This window comes from Oryctolagus cuniculus, chromosome 16 (genome assembly GCF_051225735.1).
Source record: "Oryctolagus cuniculus isolate XC-2025 breed Fujian yellow rabbit chromosome 16, ASM5122573v1, whole genome shotgun sequence".
Lineage (NCBI taxonomy): Eukaryota > Metazoa > Chordata > Mammalia > Lagomorpha > Leporidae > Oryctolagus > Oryctolagus cuniculus.
In genome coordinates, this window is record NC_142882.1 from 87,564,922 (window position 1) to 87,585,004 (window position 20,083).

At 41.2% G+C, this 20,083-nt stretch overlaps 1 protein-coding gene across 2 annotated transcripts in view; it reads left to right on the plus strand.

The window, feature by feature from the left end:
* The window catches only part of SEMA3A (semaphorin 3A), a 488,303-nt gene extending 468,657 nt beyond the window's left edge, over window positions 1-19,646 (plus strand). For both annotated transcript variants that reach the window (XM_051853017.3, XM_051853018.3), the window contains exons 17-19: window positions 1,482-1,549; window positions 13,458-13,600; window positions 16,051-19,646. In XM_051853017.3, the coding sequence (XP_051708977.3) occupies window positions 1,482-1,549; window positions 13,458-13,600; window positions 16,051-16,500 (661 nt within the window). In that variant the 3' untranslated portion in view covers window positions 16,501-19,646. The remainder of the gene's footprint in view (window positions 1-1,481; window positions 1,550-13,457; window positions 13,601-16,050) is intronic.
* The last annotated feature ends 437 nt before the right edge of the window (window positions 19,647-20,083 follow it).

Sequence of the window (20,083 nt, forward strand, 5' to 3'; positions counted from 1 at the left end):
CTCAATTCTGAAATGTGCAACATCTGTTTGATAGTCTAATTCTACAAATAGAAATCTATAAATACTTTCAACTTCCAAATTTATGAATACAGTAACAAATCCCATATTTGCAATTCTCAATGGCCTTTGTGTGGGCTCCTCTCAGGGAGGGGAGCTCATTTTGCTGCGAGACAATACCCATTAAAATAACTGCAGAAAATCGTTAGGCAAGTGTTTCCCAGTCTTTTCCAGGCTGTCACACAGACCCTGTCTCAATTTGTAGCCTTTTCCTCCAACCACACATCTTGTCTGCACCACAATGGACGGAGCCCCGCCTCCTCCTTCCAAGCCAACCATCAGTGGTGCATAGAGATGAATGCTCCCGGAAACAGACCCCAGCGTGGAATCTAACCTCTGGATCACAGAATTCATTGTGGTTTTTATTGTAAAATTTGGCTTTGCTGTTAGGTTAGTTTGTCACTTCTCCTTTATCTTCCCCTGGCAAAAAGCGGCCCAGCCCTCAGCCCAGCATTAGGGGTTGCTTTTCTTGTTTTATTCACTTCACAGGCAAATTGGTTTGCAGTCAGAGGCTATGATCATAAAAAACTGCTTTAAAACATATAGGTTGATATAGCAACCCAAAAAAAAATTCAAACACGAACTTAAAAATAGAATTCCTGCTCTTAATATGTTAAAATTTAGCACCAGTCTATTTAAGGACCTCGCACAAGCATTGAGAGAAAGGCTACATTCACAAACATTTTCATTTCAAGCTGACTCCCTCATTGATGACCAGAGACAAGTTTAACTCTACTTACTGAAGAAATGGGCTGCTATGCTAAATGTTGTGCTTTTTCTCCAAAGTTAAGCCCAGGGTGTCTGGATGTTAGATAGTTACTGATTTACATGTGGTTGCGAAAATCCAAGAAAATCTGTTATCAGTATTTCAAAGGACCTTTCACACATTATTAGCACATTTCTGTGTTTGCTTCATATTTTGATCATCTTGGAAATGGCTCTTACAGGTATAATGAACCACTTAAAATATCTTTTAGTTGGATATAGATGCTTCTCTCCCAATAAATCACTCTTTGACATAGATCTTTTTTGGGGGTAGGGGGTGTATTTTATTTGAAAGTCAGAGTTATGTAGCCAGAGGGAGAGGATTTTCCATCCACTGGTTCACTCCCCAGAGGGCCACAACAGAAAAAGCCAGGGGCCAGGAGCTTCATCTGGGTCTCCCACATAGGGATCAGGAAACATACACTTGGGCCGTCTTCTGCTGCTTTTCCCAGGCCCTTAGCAGGGAGCTAGATCAGAAGTGGAGCAGCTGGGACATGAACCGGCATTCAGGTGGGATGTTGGTATCACAGGCAGTAGCTTTACCCAGTATGGCACAACACCAGCCCCTGACACAGATTTTTGATTGTTCATTTGTTCTATGACAAAATTCTAAGAGGGAAAATAGATACAATAATAACTTTTAAATGTAATTGTTTTAGACGCACCAGACGACAAGATATAAGAAATGGAGATCCACTGACTCACTGTTCAGACTTACAGCACCATGGTAAGTCACAGTTTTCATCTTTCAACCTGTTAGCACCAGGCTAAAATCATGAGCGATGAGGCCTGTCCACCCATACGTGTGCAGTGCACACACCTCTCCCACAACATGAACAGAAATACACCTGCGGGGAAGAAACACCGCAGAAAGAAAATACTAAAGACGCAGAGCACAAAATTTGTTTTACTATTACAGCATGATAAGTTCAATATTTTAGATGCTTACCACATTGAAACCTCAACTTGCTGAGTTCAGGTTAAAATGCTTACTTTTGTATACAGTAGCAACAATATGTTCCTTAAAATATATCAAAGAAAGTATAGTCTTAAATTAGTCTGGCATATCACACATGTACATACTGGTAATAGAAACTCACATCTATCCTGATAAGACGGTATCATAATCAAGTGGAAACTAATGTTGATGTCCACACTGAATCACTGATGGTGGACTCCCTTGGAATGGGCATTTTGGACCAAAATCCTCTTAGGTATCCTAAAAGATGCGAGAGCCTGTTTGGTGTCAAAAATCCTTGTTTTGGGTAGACACATCAAACAATCTGTACTGAAAATGTGGTAAAATTGAAGTGATAGCTCCCTGCCCCCAGGTCCATCCCTGGTGAAAATCATCATTAGGTTGTGCTTCCCTCTGCTGGGGGAACTGATCAATGACAACACTGCTAAGGAGCCATGTGTGGGCGAAAATGGCGGAAATGTCAAAGGGACTGAATGTCATTACCCTGATACCTTTGTTGAGTTTTGTACGTTAATCCTAAAAGCAGCCCTAGCAGTTTTTGTCAAGCAACATCTACCTGATTCGCTAATTCTTGTGTAGAATGTTTGTCTTTCGTGAATGCTAAGAGAATACAGCCAGCAAAGTGCACGTGTTCCACAGCCTTCTGAACTGGGACCCCCTCCTGCTACCTCCTCTGGGTGTGCTGCATTACAGCAGCAGTGCTCATGAGGTTATTGGGGGGATGTCAGTACTAGGAGATAGGTGACTGTGAATGAGTCTGGGGTCTCCAACTCAACTTTGCTTGCAATACTTTCTCACACAGACTCTCCTGTCCTCATTATCACCCAGGAAGAATACACTAAATTGCAACAAGTGGTGACTATTTGTGTATGGGTCTCATGCATTTATTGATACTCCCTCGATTTTTGAAATGCGGTATTTCCACTGGAGGATAAAATATTCACTTCAATATTCCATTAATCTATTTTATGTAAAAATATTGTCATGATCAGACTTATTTCAGCAATGAAGTATTATGAACTGTTAACTTATTGAATTAAAGGATCTATTTGTTGGGGTAGATGTAGAGTTAACATTAATAACTGGAAGAGAACCAAGAGAGTAGAACTGGAACTCATTCCAAGCAGAGGCTAACCTGTAAATCAAGGTGAACCTACTGATTCTGCTCATTGTTATATGTCTACAGCTACAAAAAGTACCATATCATGAACATGACAGATGTTCAGTGAAATTTGTTGAATGATCCAAAGATCTCAGTCGATAATATATCCATCTTAGCATTTTTAGTGGAGACTTATACAAAATAGCATCTATTATTGTTTGTGAAAAAGGCTTCAAGTTATCCATTATCACCTCTAACACCATTAACACCAAATCTCCCCTAAGAAACATCATTTTAACCCATCAATTAACTAATAAATGTTGATTATAGGCCATCATGTGTAGGGAAATATGCTGTGTTTTAAAAATCACTAGACATCATGTTCTGTAATCCTACTGACACATCCATTTGTTTAACCATCCATTCCCTTTACAGACCCACTTAGTATTTCAAAATGGTATTGACGTTGGAATGTGTGTGTGTGTGTGTGTGTGTGTGTAAACTGACCGAAGGGATTTTTTAAAGTGAGACTTTGGATGTGGTGGAATAAACATCATTGACCATGAAGTGCAGGGCCTTGGGGATGTTTCTGATTTAGAAGATATATTTTGATGAAATCAGTGTGCCTGAACCCTGTAAAGAATGGGCCTATAGCTAAGAGTGACGTAGCTATGGGAAATAAAGTGAATGTGGGTGAACTTTTCTCCAATTCTTCAATCAGAATGCACACTATGGAGGGAAAAAAAGGGGGGAATTGCTCTAGTTCGGAGTTACAGGGTTGTGAGTGTGTGTGTTTGTGTGTGTGTGTGCTCAACCCTAAGTAGATTTACATGATATATGGGAGGAAAGGGTAAAGTAGGTTGAGGAACTGTGTAGCAATAATACATTCCTTTCGTGAAAGCCTCCTCATTCCTTGTCTGTTTGTGCTGCTTAATTGACCAAATATAAAACATATACACCATAGATTACAGTGAATTTCAAATGTTTGGAAACTAAGTCAGGCATTCCCATTTGGCCAGGCCATCTTCCCGTTAAGAATCTGAATTATCGTGGAATAATTGATGTCAATATTTGAAAGTAAAATGGGCAACAATCCAGAGCCCAGCCCTGTTAAATCATTGTTGTCTTGCTAATGTCACTTCTCACATTGAATAAAATATATGCGCTCCTATGGAAACATATAAAGATATGGGATGTTTGCACAGAAGGCTGCTAAGCAACATGAAGCCAAATTATACACTTCAGGATGATCAGTTCCAGCTGTGATGGTAAACATATTCTGTAACACTCTATATTTTACATATCCCAGGGTTTTAACTCAGAATCAGGATGAAAGAAATTTCACTTTAGATGAAAACTTTAGCACTCACGTGGCCAGCTGTGAACTGGCCCGGGTGAGACACAGAAACCCAGCCCCGCTTACCCTGGATCCCAGCACACTTCTCTGTCACCTGCAGCTGTTCACCCAGGGAGCTTTTAGTATCAAACCCTAAATATATGTGTGCTGGCAGGTCTCGTCTTCCCACTCACACCTCATTCAGGATGCTAAAGAGAAACCTCAGGTTGTTTCCAATCTGTTCCCGGCCCTAAAATAATTGCTGTGCATAAAATTGGAACTTGCCTGACTTGCAGTGAAGAAAATGACTGGCCAGTCAGTTTACCTCCACATTATCTCCCACTCCCTCATCCCTCCTAAATGAAAATGAGCCGTGTTTTGATTTACACGTCCAGAAAGATGGGCAAATGCTATGTCACACATGCCGAATTTCTTTAAAAAATCAAAACGGCATCTTACACTTCTCTCTAGTTTAATGGCATCATTGAGTTTCTCTTCCTAACCGTTTTCTTGGCTATTCTGCCTATACACATTTCCTTTGTGGCCTTTCACAGTAAAACATCCAGAGACCTCAATCTTTGAAAGTATCTCCAGCGCTAGCCCCTCTCAATGTCTTGGTTGGCAGCAAAATCATTCCACAATGTCATCAAACTCTCCCTGGGCTCTGCGGAGCTGTAGAGTTAGCACTTTGCAGCACTGCTGTTATGAATTGTACCCGAGCTTCTTTCAACCGTGAGTCTCAGCATTTAGCCCCAAAAGGAGTCTCAAGATTTGATAGATGAGCATCATGTCAGGCTCTGAAAATCCCTACCTTTAATAAATTACCAAATCCCATCAAGTCTAAGATGACAATGAATATAAAATGACTACTGCCCTGTGCACTACTAAGATGGAAACTGCCCAAGATGGACAGTCTAGGGGATGGCCTCAGCCTCCAGCGGGTACCCAGCGACTCAGGGGTGTTCTAAGGAGAATCCACTCCCGAGCAGATGTAGATGGCAGGGAGAACTGCCCGTTTCACCCACAATCACGGGTGGCAGAAAGTGAGGACGACCCTCCTTGAGCCACAAGGTGATATGAATCTGTCCTTCCTGGGTTTGCATTCTCTGGAGGACCCAAAACTTCAGGCGGAGACTTTAAAGAGCTATAAGGCTAGTAGGGGTCCACATGTCTGGCAGATGTAGGGAAGAACTCTTTCTGGAAGCAAGCAACTTCAGATCAAGAACAGTTTCAAGACACATGCTGATATCAGAGATATTAAAAAGGATGGACCAAAAAAATTTTTAAAGAAGTGTTCATCCTCTGATGTTTCAGCAGCAAATAATCCAGTTTTATGCACTCTATGCTTGTGTGGCACAGGCCCCCGCACCATGAATAAGAAGTCTGAAAGATGTTGCTATCTTTGTTCCTTATTAAAGTCTCTGCCATCAGAGATCACCTGTATACATCCACAATGTAACTGTTATAAACAGAGTTGCTATGCATGCTGTGTTTTTTAATTCTAAAATTTAAAAGTATCAAATATCATTCAAATGCAAGATGGTATTTTCATTATTGTTTATGGAGGGCTTCTGCTTCAGCAAATGGGTATTTTCCATCTCCCATCCTCTCTCGTGGGGGAAAGTAAATGAAACATTAAATCCATGTTTCCTGACTTTTAAAGTAAATGTATGGTAATTTTACTCTGGCATTTAGATTATTCATGTTTTCTTTGGTAATGCATTTGCTTTAAAATCATGAAAATAAAGCACACCAGATGCTCAATATAGACTAAATATTACAGTAGATATCTCCATGTTGGTGTTGCTTTTTAAGTCATTGAGTTCCAATTTGTCCTATACCAGGAAGCACTGCAGCCTATGACATCATCAGATATTCAGTACAGTGTTACTGTATTTATGTACAGTATTATGTATTTATGTACAGTGTTATTGTATTTATGAATATAAATACAACCATGCAAATGGTTTCCTTGTTAACCTAATAATTATTTAATCCCATTATCATATATATATCATTAGTTTTATTAGTAGTAATAAAATTGAAATACCCTGGCCCTGGCTGTCTGTTTATCCATCTACCTATCTATATACAAACTAGCACATTTTTAACACAAATCCATAGGAATCTGCGAATCCAGGAAACAGTGGAAACTATTTAGATTGTAAAATTCTAAATGTTGTATTCTGGTTGATGGTTACTTCCCAGCACCAAAGACAAAGCTTAATTTAGGCTATAAAACAGTCATTCAACCACTTAAGCTGATTTTAACAAGTTAATAAGTTGCAAGATTAAATTTTCTCTGAGGTTTAATTAATCGGATCTTTTTGCACTTGACAAGTCACATCCACTAAACTTCAAATACATTGGTGATGTTCCCACTAGGTAGATTAAGTACACATGCATGTGCATTAACACTCACACACACACACACACGAGCATTACTTGTGCATGCATGCAGACACACACGCAGCAGGCTTTTCCAGTGAAGCTAACTGATGTACGCATCATACCCAACACTGGAGAGACAGTGGACTAAGCATTATCTTATCAAATAAACAAGCATGCCCTTGTTATACACCTACCCTTCAGTATAGATTGTAGAATTTAAGGGCACTGCAATAATTGAGTTCTTTTGAAAAGATTCATTAACTTATTTGAAAGGCAGAGTTATATAGAGAGATGGAGAAAGAGATCTTCCATCCACTGGTTCTCTGCACAAATGTCCACAAGTGTTACGGGTAGGACAGACAAAAGTCAGGAGCCAGGAGCTCCATCCAGGTCTCCCACGTGGGTGGCAGGAACCAAGCTCTTGCACCATCAGCTGCTGCTTCCAAGGCATGTTAGCGGGAAGCTGGATCTGGAATGTGGGTCCTAAATGCAGCTGGGACTCAAACCGGGCACTCCAGTATGGGATGCAGACATAGGCATCCCCGGCAGCGGCTTGACGCACGGCACCACGATGCCTGCCCCAGTTAATGAGGTTATTAGATCAGCTGTAGCCATTGCTACCAGGTTAAAATATGCATGACTATTAAGGATGAATGAAATGTTTCTTTATGGTTAAACATTTTTAATATTTCATTTTCCCAAAAGATAGTGATTCATTCTTTTCAGCTACCTCTACTTAAAGAGATGTTTTTCATCCACTTGCAATCAAATTAGAGTCTTCTCTATTGATAAGATACCTGTTCTATCTCTGAAGGGAATGATCTAGGTTACAGTAAGGAAAATCTAAGTGATGAAATTTATATTTCAGTATGCATTGTCACAAATATTCATGTCAGCAAGAGTCGTGGTCAGCATTTCCTCTCTGACTTTCATACTGAACATTATTGAGGAAAACACAAGTGCAATGTGTTGGAAACAACTGGAATTTGATTTCTCCTTATGTAGTCCAGCAACTATGTTTAGCTAAAAAAAAAAAACTAAATATTAAAAAAATGGCTAAAAAAAAACTAAATATTTAAAATACTTTGAATCTATTTGCTTCTTGTTTTATATACACTGCTTATGAAATTCAACTTTTAATAAAAGGGATAACATCAAATGTGAAATAGAAATATAAAGAATTCAATGAATATATGGCTCACTACCTCATCCATCTTTGACTTTTCCATATGACAGCAGATTTCCTAAGATTGTCACATTATTCACATTTCAATCTTGGGAGACATTTATGGGGTTAAAATGGAGAGTGAAAAGAATGGAAAACTGAAATGTGATGCCTTCTGTTTCTGTTATATTGGAAGAGAATCAAATGCTAAATAAGGCCTTTAGCAACATGATATTTCTGGCCAAATGATGGATATCATGATTTTTTGTTGTTACAAAAGGAAGCAATTTATTTAACTTCTTTCTTTCCTCCCATTTTTTCTGGTTTATTAGACTCATTTCATTTCCATAAATTACCCCACTAAAAGAGGAAATGATTAATTGAAGATTGCTTCCTTAAAAACATTATTTCATGTCATTAACGGCTGCAACATATTGTAATATTGTGCTATCCAAACACACTGTGGTGCTTTTAAAATAATTTTACTATTTTGTTGCTCTCAACTATTTTGCTATAACCAGCCAGATTCCTGAACCTACAAGAATTTGCTATGCCAGTTTAACAACTCTACCCTTCATGTCTACTGGTAATTTTCATGACAAACACTTGTATTTAAAACCGTTACTTTCTAAGTGTGAAAAATATTTTAAAATGTTTAAGTGTAAGATTCCTTTCTTCTTGAACATCTATAAAATTACTTATGGGCATGGCTACCCTTCCATGGTAAAGGTTTCCCTGGAAATGTGGGAAAATATCCACAGGGGTCTCATATAGCTTTCTCTTCTGATTGTTTCGAATTCAGAGTTTTTGATTGAGGAGTATGCTTGATTAGGCGTCATCTGCTCCTACCATCTCTCACATCAACTTTTTGAACATTATTAAGCTTAACAAATTTAGAAGGGCTGAAATGTCTGTATCTATCCACTGTTCAATATTCTATCATAATAGGGTGACAACTGCTCTGACCTTCTTGATTGACTAAACTTTTATTCATTTTTATTCATTTCATAACAGAATTATGAAAACTCCCTATCTTACAGATGTCAAAATTACATGAGATTTCAGCTTTTAAATTCAACATAGTTACCTGGATTTGCCATTCAGCAAACATCAGCCAGGGGTTTACACTCTAGATGGGGTTTAAAAAAAAAAAAACTGTTGAACAATAATCACAGTAAGCTAGACTACATGTGTTCAAAAGAGATATGTAAAAAGAGACTTTCAAGACGTATAGGAAAGGAAACATTTTCTTTGAGCAGGCAGGATCATGAAGGGTTTCATCATTTGTCTTATTCTGTATTCTCCATGAAAGATGTTAAGTTCTGATTTAACATTTAGACCCTGAACCAGCAGTAACAGCAATGACTATCACTGTTACCAGACATTGTACCAACATTCTACACAGCTGTACTTTAAGTACGACAAGAAATATATTTTAAAGGGCAAAATTTACATAGTCTGTAATTGCTAACTGACCTAATATATTTAAGAGAATTTATAATTAGTTGATTTTTAAAAAGCAAAGATAAGATAAAGATAACCACAGGGCCACACAGCCAAAGAAGGAATACTGGCAGAGATTGAAGTCAGGCATGTGGCAAGGAGATGGTGCAAAAAGACATATAATTTGTCTAATAGTTTTTTGTTAGCCAATGTAGAATGAAATACAGAAGATAACAAAGTTCCTAGCAAAAAAGAAATAGACAGTCATTCAACAGAATCTCAGTAATTCCTAAAAACCAAGAACAGAAGAAAAATTTTCCAGTGGTGAACTTGGAAAAAATCCCGCCATGAAAAGGATGCTCTACTCAACAATATCAGGACGTAAATGCAGGGGAGAACAAGAGCGTTGCTTATGGGTTCCCTCGATATACACCAGTGGGACCCCATTACAGTCCATTATCTGATGTGATTAAAACAATGCGTTCCAATTACTCTCAGATCCACCAGTTTAATCCAGAGGAAGATGTTAGAATACACTTACCTTGCGTCTGTAAGATTTCATATCCTTAGGAAATCTTTATTCCACAGTATTTCCTCAGCTAAGCATTTTATTCATGTTGGGTAACTGTGAGTTTAATATTAAATGAAAAATACTTGGAGTACAGCTGTACTATGCACTCATACAGAGCCGTTAGCTTTATAAACAACCAAACGTGACATCTCAGTAAAGACAGAATACAATAAAGCTAAAGAGGACAAGAGTCAAAATACTGTTCCCATTGGTAAATATTATGGAGAAAGAGATTCAGAGAGACAGGGAGAGTAAGAAAAACAGAAAAGGAAACAGAGTGAGAACTAATGCTTTCTTTGTTGTAAAAAATTATCCAAGTGTCTAGGGTAGAAGAATCAGGAAGAGAAATAGCTATTTATTAAACACTGTCTCATCATTGTTTTTTAAATAGCTATTAGATAACTGCTTAAAAGATGTCAAAATTAACAGAAAAATGTTTAGTGGTTATTTCATCTGAACACTCAAATATTTGTATGCTTGGCCAACACCACTTTCAACTAACATTTTGGTCCTAAATTAAAATTTGCCAGTGGCAGAGATGTTCTGCACAGAAACTGCCATGTCCCATGTAAATTTACTTTTATAGTTATGGCTGATGGCAGCAGAATCTAACAAAACATAAAATAGGAGAATCTCCAACCAAAGAAGCACGATAGTACCTCTGTGTACCACCAGCCATAATTGATAGTTATTACGACAGGACTGCTGGCTTCACTGTTACCAGCTTGAAGATGTTTCTTTTTGTTTATAGAAAAAAAAAGGTCAACATAATGGAGAATGAGACCTTAACACATTGGCGAATGTAGTTTTCACAGCAAACTAACTAATGGCACCAAGCCAATGAGCCAAAGGCATCATGTGTGGTTCCTCTCTTACTCAGGAGAGAAAGCACCTGAGTACCATGTGTTTGAAGACCATCGGCGACCAAGTACTGCTGTAGTCAGACTAAAGCAAACACACTGGGTGTAAAGCTTTGTTAAGCTAATGCAGTTGTATTGGATTCTACCACAGAGAGTAGCACATACAATGAAATGTTTTTAAGTATAAGAAAAAAACTTGCCATCAGGATGGTTTTATTTGTAGCACATTGGGAAAAGTCTGCCACCACCAGAGGAGAACTTGAAGAGGAAACAAAAAGTGAACAAGTTTCTCAGAACTACTAGAAAGATCATAAAATGCTATCTCCATGGATTAGCCAGAATGTTTAAATTAATAGAAATGCAGTGATTTTTAAAAAAAAATAATGTTATATTAACATTGAACATTCCTGTTTGCTATTATACAAGTCACGTTGGTCTTCTTAGCTATGTGGTAGCTACGGCATTGAAGGACTTTATTTAAGACTTTATTTAAGTTCTGTGTTTGAGAGCAATAACTTCCTCTGCCTGAGATGTCCACAGATTGTGGTAGTAACTTAGAAAAGCAGCCTAGAAAAGAAACAAGTTGGTTACTGTAAGAAAGTTCTAGGGACCGGCTCTGAGGCATAGTGAGCTAAGCCACTGCCTGCGGTGCCGGAATCCCATATGGGTGCCACTCAAGTCCCAGCTGCTCCACTGCCAATCTGGCTCCCTGCTGGTGTGCCAGGGAGAGCAGAAGAGGATGGCCCAGATGGTAGGGTTCCTGCACCCAGGTGGGAAACCCGGACAGAGATCCTGGCTCCTGGCTCCTGCCAAGGCGCAGCCCTAGCCACTGGGGCCACTTGGAGAAGGGGCCATCGGATGGGAGCCTTCTCTCTCTCTGCCTCTGCCTCTTCCTCTCTGTGGCTCCATCTTTCAAGTAAATAAATAAATAAATCTTTAAAATTTCTGCCTGAGAGAGGTGGGCTTGGGAGGTGCAGCCAATGGAAAAGGAAGATGCTGGGAGATCACTGGGTTGTTTGTAAATCCAGTAGGCTTATCTAACGTTATCACACTGTCAGGTGTGTCATGAGGGGTCTTCCTAAAAGTAAAAGGGTTTCTTAATCAAAAAGTTCAAGCTGCAGAACAATTAGCAGAGGAACAAATGCATTTAATGTAAATTCCATTGACTTCCGGGATCAGGTATTCAATTACTCATAGTAGTTCCTGAACCACAGATATGTCTGCCCCTGTTGGACACAGCGGTTCAACTCACCTCTATCCAGGGAAGCAGATGTCTTGCGAGCTAGTGTGTGTGCCATATTTTTCAATTCAATATGCACTAATAATTTCAGAAGGAAAAAATCTTCTATGGCCATTATAGATACCAACACACAAAGATATGTATCTCCAGCATAAAAAATGACTTGAAATCTGTTACACAGTATTGTTTTTTCCCATGCCAGTCATGTCTTATTTTTCCCATTCCCAGAGAATTGATCTTTTCAATAAGAAGGGTGAAGCACAATAGAAGAGTTTTGTTTAAGCAGCTAGGGTGCAGCTGAGATGCGAGCGCCAAGCCTCACTTCCCTGGAGATGGAAGACAGAGGCAGGGGGTGGCCTGCAGCGGGGAGAGTGGGAGGGCAGGCCATGGGCCATGGACAGGGACTGGGACAGGATGGAAAGTTTTAAACCTAGTGAGAGAAAACCATATTGGTTCTGACAGACAAAAGGATCCTGTTGATTATGAAGAGAGTAAAACTGTCAAAGAGACACCAAAAGGGAGGGAGGGGACATTTTTTTTTAATTAAAACCTCGCTGAGTCCGAAATAGCAAAACTCTTTCATCTGTTTTCGCTGTCAGCTTTCTATGCTTGTGAAAATGCATTTATTATTTTCTAAATTAAGTTAATGAGATCCAGATTGTACAGGATGTCAGAATGGAAACAGGATCATAAGAGATAATGTGGAATTTTGTTCTCTGCATGAGTTTTACCTGGACTCCCTGTGTGTCCTTTTGATCTGAGCTGTGTTTCAGTGACCATGTTGAAGGAGGTTACATCAAGGGTAAAATAATAGAAACTTAATCAGGAAACAGGTTTTTGAGTGGCTGTATCTTGCCATATTCCAGAGCCTAATTTTTGAAAATAATATAAGATGTGTTATTTTAAAATAAGGACAATGGAAACCACATTGCATTATAATTACACATCTTTCTTCGGAGCTGTCCCAAACATTTCACACCAACTGGTCTTCAGAACCAACCTGTGGATTATTTAGGGGTTACTGGTGAGAGTATAAACTTCCTGAAATCTACCTTCTGTGAAATGCTAGATAAATATTATTGGGGGTGAATTTAATTCTACAGATGAAAAACAGACACAATGAGGCAAAATAATTTCTCAGAAAGAGATCCTTAGTTACAAAAGCCTAGTCTAATAACTTTTCTCCTAGAGAATAATATAATACAAAGTGGCTCAATTTGCCAGAGCATAGAGCTTTGTAGGGAAAATAATTTCTCGTGGAGCATTATCATGGCGTATAAAGATTTATAGTGATACTACACACATGACTGACTTTGTTAACATAATCCTGTTTTCTGCTGGGCAACCCTGTATATGATGTAAATACTCACACCAAAGTCACGAGTCCATTTAGGGAGGCACTGGGTTCCGAAACCTTGGGCCCTCGCCTTTCCTGCCATCCTCACTCGATTGGAAAACAGCTTCCAACTGAATTTCCAGGCAAGTGCTTTGGAAAGTTGACATTGCCTCTCTAATACGTTCTCATTTCATTTCCTCACCCCTGGCCAGATAATCACCATGGCCACAGCCTTGAAGAGAGAATCATCTACGGGGTGGAGAACAGTAGCACGTTCCTGGAATGCAGTCCCAAGTCACAGAGGGCCCTGGTGTACTGGCAGTTCCAGCGGCGGAATGAAGAGCGAAAGGAAGAGGTACAGGCGTGAAACGGACGGGTCATTTCTGTCCAACGCATGCTGCTGGGCAGTCCCAGCTCTGCAGAGCTGAGGGGAAGAAAAACACTGAGAACCCTTAGCCTTTCCTTAACGGATCAATAGCTCATCCATTAAACAAGTGTTCCCCCAGGCTGACGGCATTCCTGGGTGCGTGCCAGGAGGGGCGGGGTGTGTGTGTGTGTGTGTGTGTGTGTGTGTGTGTGATGTGGTACGAGTCTGTCCCAGAGCAGTTTAGGAGCCTATTTTAGGGTCTCCTTATTTCTTACTGTGTCACTACAACATAGTTCTGTTAGCTATATTTGTGCACACACAAAAAATCAAATCATCCTAGTAACTGTGTTCATTCTTTTCTGCAAACCTGTTTACCTTTCTCTGCTAGTTACTCCTCCAATGAGAAGGAGAGACGGGGAGAAGGGAGTGGTAGATTTAGGACCCAGGATCTGCAGAATCAGTCTGAATAAACTACTGATGAAGCATCAGGCCGATTTTCCTCCTCAATGGAGCTATTTCTTCCTCTGTAAATTAAAAAAATATATATATATGCAAAAATCCCAGTGAGCGCTCTATACATCTTTAAAGCTTTTTTAAGTTTGTATTTATTTATTCATTATTAGAAAGACAGATGGTGACAGAGCGCCCATCCACGGGTTCACTTCCCACATTCCACAACAGTGAGGCTGGACCAGGCTGAAGTCAGGAGCTGGGAACCCCATCCGAGTCTCCCCCCAGGGCTGCACCACCCAACCACCTGAGCCATTATCTGCTGCCTCCCAGGCTGTATCAGCAGGAGGCTGGAATAAGCCACAGAGCAGGGACCTGAACCCAGGCACTCCGATGTGGGAAGCCAGGATGAGCACCACCACTCTAAGTGCCATAAACGGGCACCGGAGCATAACCAGACTATGGAATCTGTAAAACGCCTTATGGCAGAGAAATGTACAGGCATAATATGAACATAAAGATAAAAATGCTCCCATTATCTTTTTTGACATTCTAAGCAGTCTTTACACAATGGCATCCTACAGATATGAAGATGAATTTGGGACATTATCAGGTTAGGCTTTGAGATCTCAATCGGAAACTGTGTTCAGCATGAAAATCAAGTTAGAAATGTAGCCTCATATTAATGTCGTATCTAAGACAGTTTCTTCTGCTTGCTCAACTGCTGCTTTTTGAAAATGTCATCTGTTCAAATTTTAATCTAAATTCATTTTAATGCCCCCACTGTTTTCTACTATCATGGTTCTTAGTTCCAATTTTATTTTTAACTAATGTTAATAATGTTAACCAATATTAATGTTTTTATCTCCCATATTTATTTAAAATTTATAAAGTCTATCTTGGTTCTTTTCTGGCATTATCTTAAACTATTATAAGAAATTCTGTAAAAATAATTGCACAACCAATGTTTCCCAGTGCATCTTAATCAATAGGAGTGGGTGTGTGGGGCATCGGGTTAAGCCCCACTCTAGATACCCGCATCCCACATGGGAGAGCCTGGGATTGAGGCCCCGTCTGCTTCCATCAAGTACCTGGGTCCCTGCCACCCCCATGGGAGGCCCAGATGGAGTTACGGGCGCCTGGCTTCAGCCCGGCCCAGTCTCTGTCTCTCTCTTTCTCTCTCTCTCTCTCTCTCACACACACACACTCACACTCACACACTCTCACACACACACTCATACTCCTCACACTCTCACTCTCAGTTTCTCTCCTCTCTCCCTATCTCTCTCACTCACACACACACTCTCTCACACTCACACACACTCACTCTCTCACACACACTCTCACACTCACTCTCTCACACACACAGTTTCTCTCCTCTCTCTCTCCCTATCTCACACACACACACACTCACACTCTCTCACACTCACACACTCTGTCTCTCTCTCACACACACACACTCACACTCTCTCACACTCACACTCTCACACAGTTTCTCTCTTCTCTCCCTATCTCTCACACACACACACACTCACACTCTCTCTCACGCTCACACACTGTCCCTCTGTCTCTCTCTCACACACACTCTCACGCTCACACACTCTGTCTCTCACACACACACACTCTCTCACACTCACACACACTCTCACACACACACACTCTCTCACACTCACACACACTCTCACACTCACACTCTCTCTCACACACACACTCTAACACTCACACTCTCTCACACACACGCACACTCTCTCATGCTCACACACTCTCACACACACACACACTCACACACTCTGTCTCTCCTCTCTCTCTCTCCCCTCTGTGCGCCACTGTAGCTGTTCCGAGGTGGACCTGCCATCGCTGCTGGGCCAGAGCTGCCTCGGCGGTGGCTGGTCCCCCGCTGGGGCTCCGGCACGCGCCCTTGTCTCACGCACGCCCGCGCCTCACGCCCGCGCCTCACGCCCGCGCCTCACGCCCGCTCTCCTCCGCAGGTCCGGGTGGACGAGCACCTCATCCGCACGGAGCAGGGGCTCCTGCTGCGCAGCCTGCAGCGGCGGGACGCGGGCCGCTACCTGTGCCAGGCCGTGGAGCACGGCTTCATGCAGACGCTGCTCCGCGTGCGCCTGGAGGTCATCGACGCCGAGCACCTGGACGCGCTGCTGCCCCGGGACGGCGCCGGCGCCGCGGCGCGCGAGGCGGCCCCCGGCCTGACGCCCAGCCAGAAGGTGTGGTACCGGGACTTCATGCAGCTCCTCAGCCACCCGCACCTCAACACCATGGACGAGTTCTGCGAGCAGGTGTGGAAAAGGGACCGCAAGCAGCGCCGGCCGCGGCCGGGGCACGCGCAGGGCGGCGGCACCAAGTGGAAGCACCTGCAGGAGAGCAAGAAGGGCAGGAACCGGAGGACCCACGAGTTCGAGCGGGCGCCCCGCAGCGTCTGAGCCGCGCGGGCCCCGGGACGGAACTGCGGGTGTGTGCGGCCGCGACGGCCCCCGACCCCAGGGCCCCGTGCGCGTCCCGGGGCGCAGACTGTACCGGTGTCGCTCTCTTCCTGCCCGAGAAACGAAGGCGCCCTTGGCCACGCCGCCCGCGGGCGGAGCCAGCGCCATCAGCCAAGCCTTGCTCGGGAGCGCGTGTCCGCCGTGCACCGCGTGGCCCGGCTCCGCTGACGAAGATTCCAGAACGCGGCTGGGGGCCGGGGTGGCTCTGCCTGCCGCACTGGTGTTTGTCCTGGAGCAGGACAGGGAGAAAGATGGGAGGAAGGACGCGCTCCGCGGAAGTACGAACACAGACACGCACCACCCGAGGAAGAATGGGCTACACTGATCGACTACTGATGTGTTCTTTCAGCTTTGACCTAAAGATGTATTTTATTAAAACGATAATTTAAATGTACCATGACAAATATGCAGTAAAGGTTAGCTGTTTTCTAAGCTAGAGTAGGTTTTTGTCTTACAGTTATTGTGCTATATAGTTTTGTTTTAAGATTCCAGTTGTGTGCTGCTTTTTTTCCTTTGACATTCGCAGATCTGTAAAAGGGATACCTGATATTGTCCTAAAATATCTATATACATTATTAACATTTAATCCTGAAACCAGAATATAAATTATGCTTCATTTTTTTTTCCTGAGGAAACCAAACCAATGAAAGCTGTTCTAAGTATTATCTAAATTAATTTTAACTGCATGAGGTGCTCAGAACAGCAGAGCACTCAAGCAGCAAAACAGGAAAGAAACAAGAGGATTGGTTAAGTACATGTTTTCTGTCTAGTGGGTCCATGAAAAGGAACTGCGTATCTCACAAAATATTAAGCATTGTCTTAATATAGTGTTAATATTAATTTTCTATTAATACTGTTAGCATAGTATTAATGGGAAAATATCTTTCTGTACTTGAATCTCCGCATGATGGTTGAGACATAAAAGCTCTCTCAGGATTCCTGTAGCAGCTATGTCAGTGTCGGGTTCCGCAGAGAGAGATCAGTAACATTTAGAACAACGAAAGTCAGAATCTCCACTGTTTACATCTGCATCATCTGCCTCACCTCACCTCACTTTAAGATAATTATCTACATGGGGAATACATGATGCTTTGGAAGTCCACAGAGTGATTTTTATGCAAACTATTTTCCAGGACACAACCCGCGCCTAAACAGCGTAAAGTTTTTTTTGTTTGTTTGTTTCATACAATTGACAGAATGTGGTAAAAGATTTTTTTTTATTTTTTCAATGTAATTTTTTCAGGCACTCACAGAGAGAGAGAGAGCAAGAGAGAGAGAGAATTCCCATCTGCTATTTCAGTCCCCAGATGCCCACAGTGATCCAGCCAGGACCAAACCCAGGGGCCAGGAACTCAGTCCAGGTCCCCCTGTGGGAGGCAGGGACCTATTACTTGAGCCACTGCCACTGTTGCCTCCCAGGGTGTGCGTTAAGAGGAAGCTGGAGTCAAGAATCAGAGCCAAGTATCAAAGCCAGGCACTCTGCCGGGGATGAGGCATTCTAGCCGGCGGCTTCACCGCAAGACCAGGCACCTGCCTGGCGAAAGTTTTTGAGGTCAGAAGTCGCCCCTTCATTGTCCTCAGTTTGTTGGGGCTCATTCACCCCAAGCCACCTGAGCCTGCAGCATTCCCGTCTGGTTTTTCTGCACTGCAGTCACCTTTCTAGGAATCCCTTCTTAGATCCTTCATCATGCCCAAAAATGAACAGAAAACATCGTGTTGCTAACTAATGAAGTCATGGTGCAATTCTAACTCCAGCTGTCTTAGAATTCAAATTAACGTAGCATTAATTTCTCACCTCAGACTAGTGAAATTTTATTCCCTATCAGCTGAACTACATCCCAGATGGAAGCTCACCTTTCAGTTTTAATTGTTACTTTGAATAAACAACTTGTTGACGCTTGTTTCAAATGAAAGCCTAGCAATATTCACATTTAATTTTAGTCTCCATTGAGTATAATGGTGTTGCTTTTAGATGTTCATCCTCAGATAGAAGTTGAATTGTTAAAATATTTGAAGGACACACTCCTGTACAAAAAATAGTGTTTGAAATCTAAATCAAAAAATGAAGAGTGCCCCAAAGGTCATTCTTTCGTGTTCATAGAATATCTTAACTGTACTAAAATTCAGTGTTGCCATTCATTCTAAATTTGCAGCTGAAACAAATTTATTTGCTGTAACAGAAGTATCTCATTTCATAATAATCCTCAAAAGTAAAGAATTTGAAGGGATAGCGATTATATGATAACTTCATGGATGCCATCCAAAATCTGAATGCATTTTGCTTAGCATTATGAAAAACCAACAAAAAAAATCTAGACTCCAATTAAAAGAAACAAAACAAATCTGCTGGCATGTCTCTATAAACCATGGAGTCTAACGGTTCGAAGAAAATTGCAGATATATGACTTGCAGATAAGTAACTCATTTCAGTCGTAATCTTCCGCCAATATGTATCAAGACAGGGCAGTTTGCACGAAAACAGTTAACGTCCCACTCAGTAATTCATTTTAATAGACTTTGGCATATGCATGTATTATCCGAGATGAGACTTGGTTGAGAGCTTTGTATGACCATACACAATCCATGACAGCAATCTTAAGGTATGAAAAAGACGCATCATAGCGAGAAAAGATGGCCCAGCGGAAACCAAACGTAGTGTAAATGCATGTAAATGCACACTCGATGCTTCTTTTTAATGTATTATTTAGTGATTTTCAATGGTATGTGTTTAATATCTTTGCTACCTACACATTAGGCAAAGGGGATGTAAATAATTTTTGCAAAGGTGGAATGGTGTAAAATACAACTTTCTATGAGTACTCCATTGCGATGTGTTCGACATCATCCTAAGTTGCAAGATTTTCCCACACAGGTGACAAGGTGGCTTTGTACTGCTGAAGGGCAGAAGGTGTGTGTCCACTCAGTAAGCATGTTTTTTGCCAGGTGGTAAACATGTTCCGTATCTGTATTTATCCTTGCCTTTCAGATGGGAACTAGAAAACTGGAGCAAAATCTGTAACGAAACTGCTGCTGTAAATTATTCCCTTTAGCATGTATTCAGTTGCTAAATACACATTTCTTCAAAATATTTGAATTCAGATGTCTTTCCTGTTCCCTGGAACATATGGTGTTAAGGAACATAAGCTTAGAAATTTTTTTGAGAACCAAATCCAGGTTGCTACATAATTAACTAACAGATTTCCTCATTGTAGTCATCTGTAAACTGGAGTTTATATTTATGGTGATGATGTGAATTTTTATGGCCTTTCAATTAAATACTGTTCTTTTTTATGTAATGCTTAAAAAAAGGAAAGATGAGGTGAGATTCTATAATGTGTCGTTATCATAATCAGTTTGGTTCCAATTCTGAATCTACAAAGATGCCAGACAATTTGTCACTGATACTGTCCTTTCTGAGGGTTACAGGCAAGCATTTTATTAATATGGAGTCAGTAAGTATAACATTGGAATTCATTTTCTAAACACAAACTCTATTCACTTTAATGGAAGTATAGCGGATTTG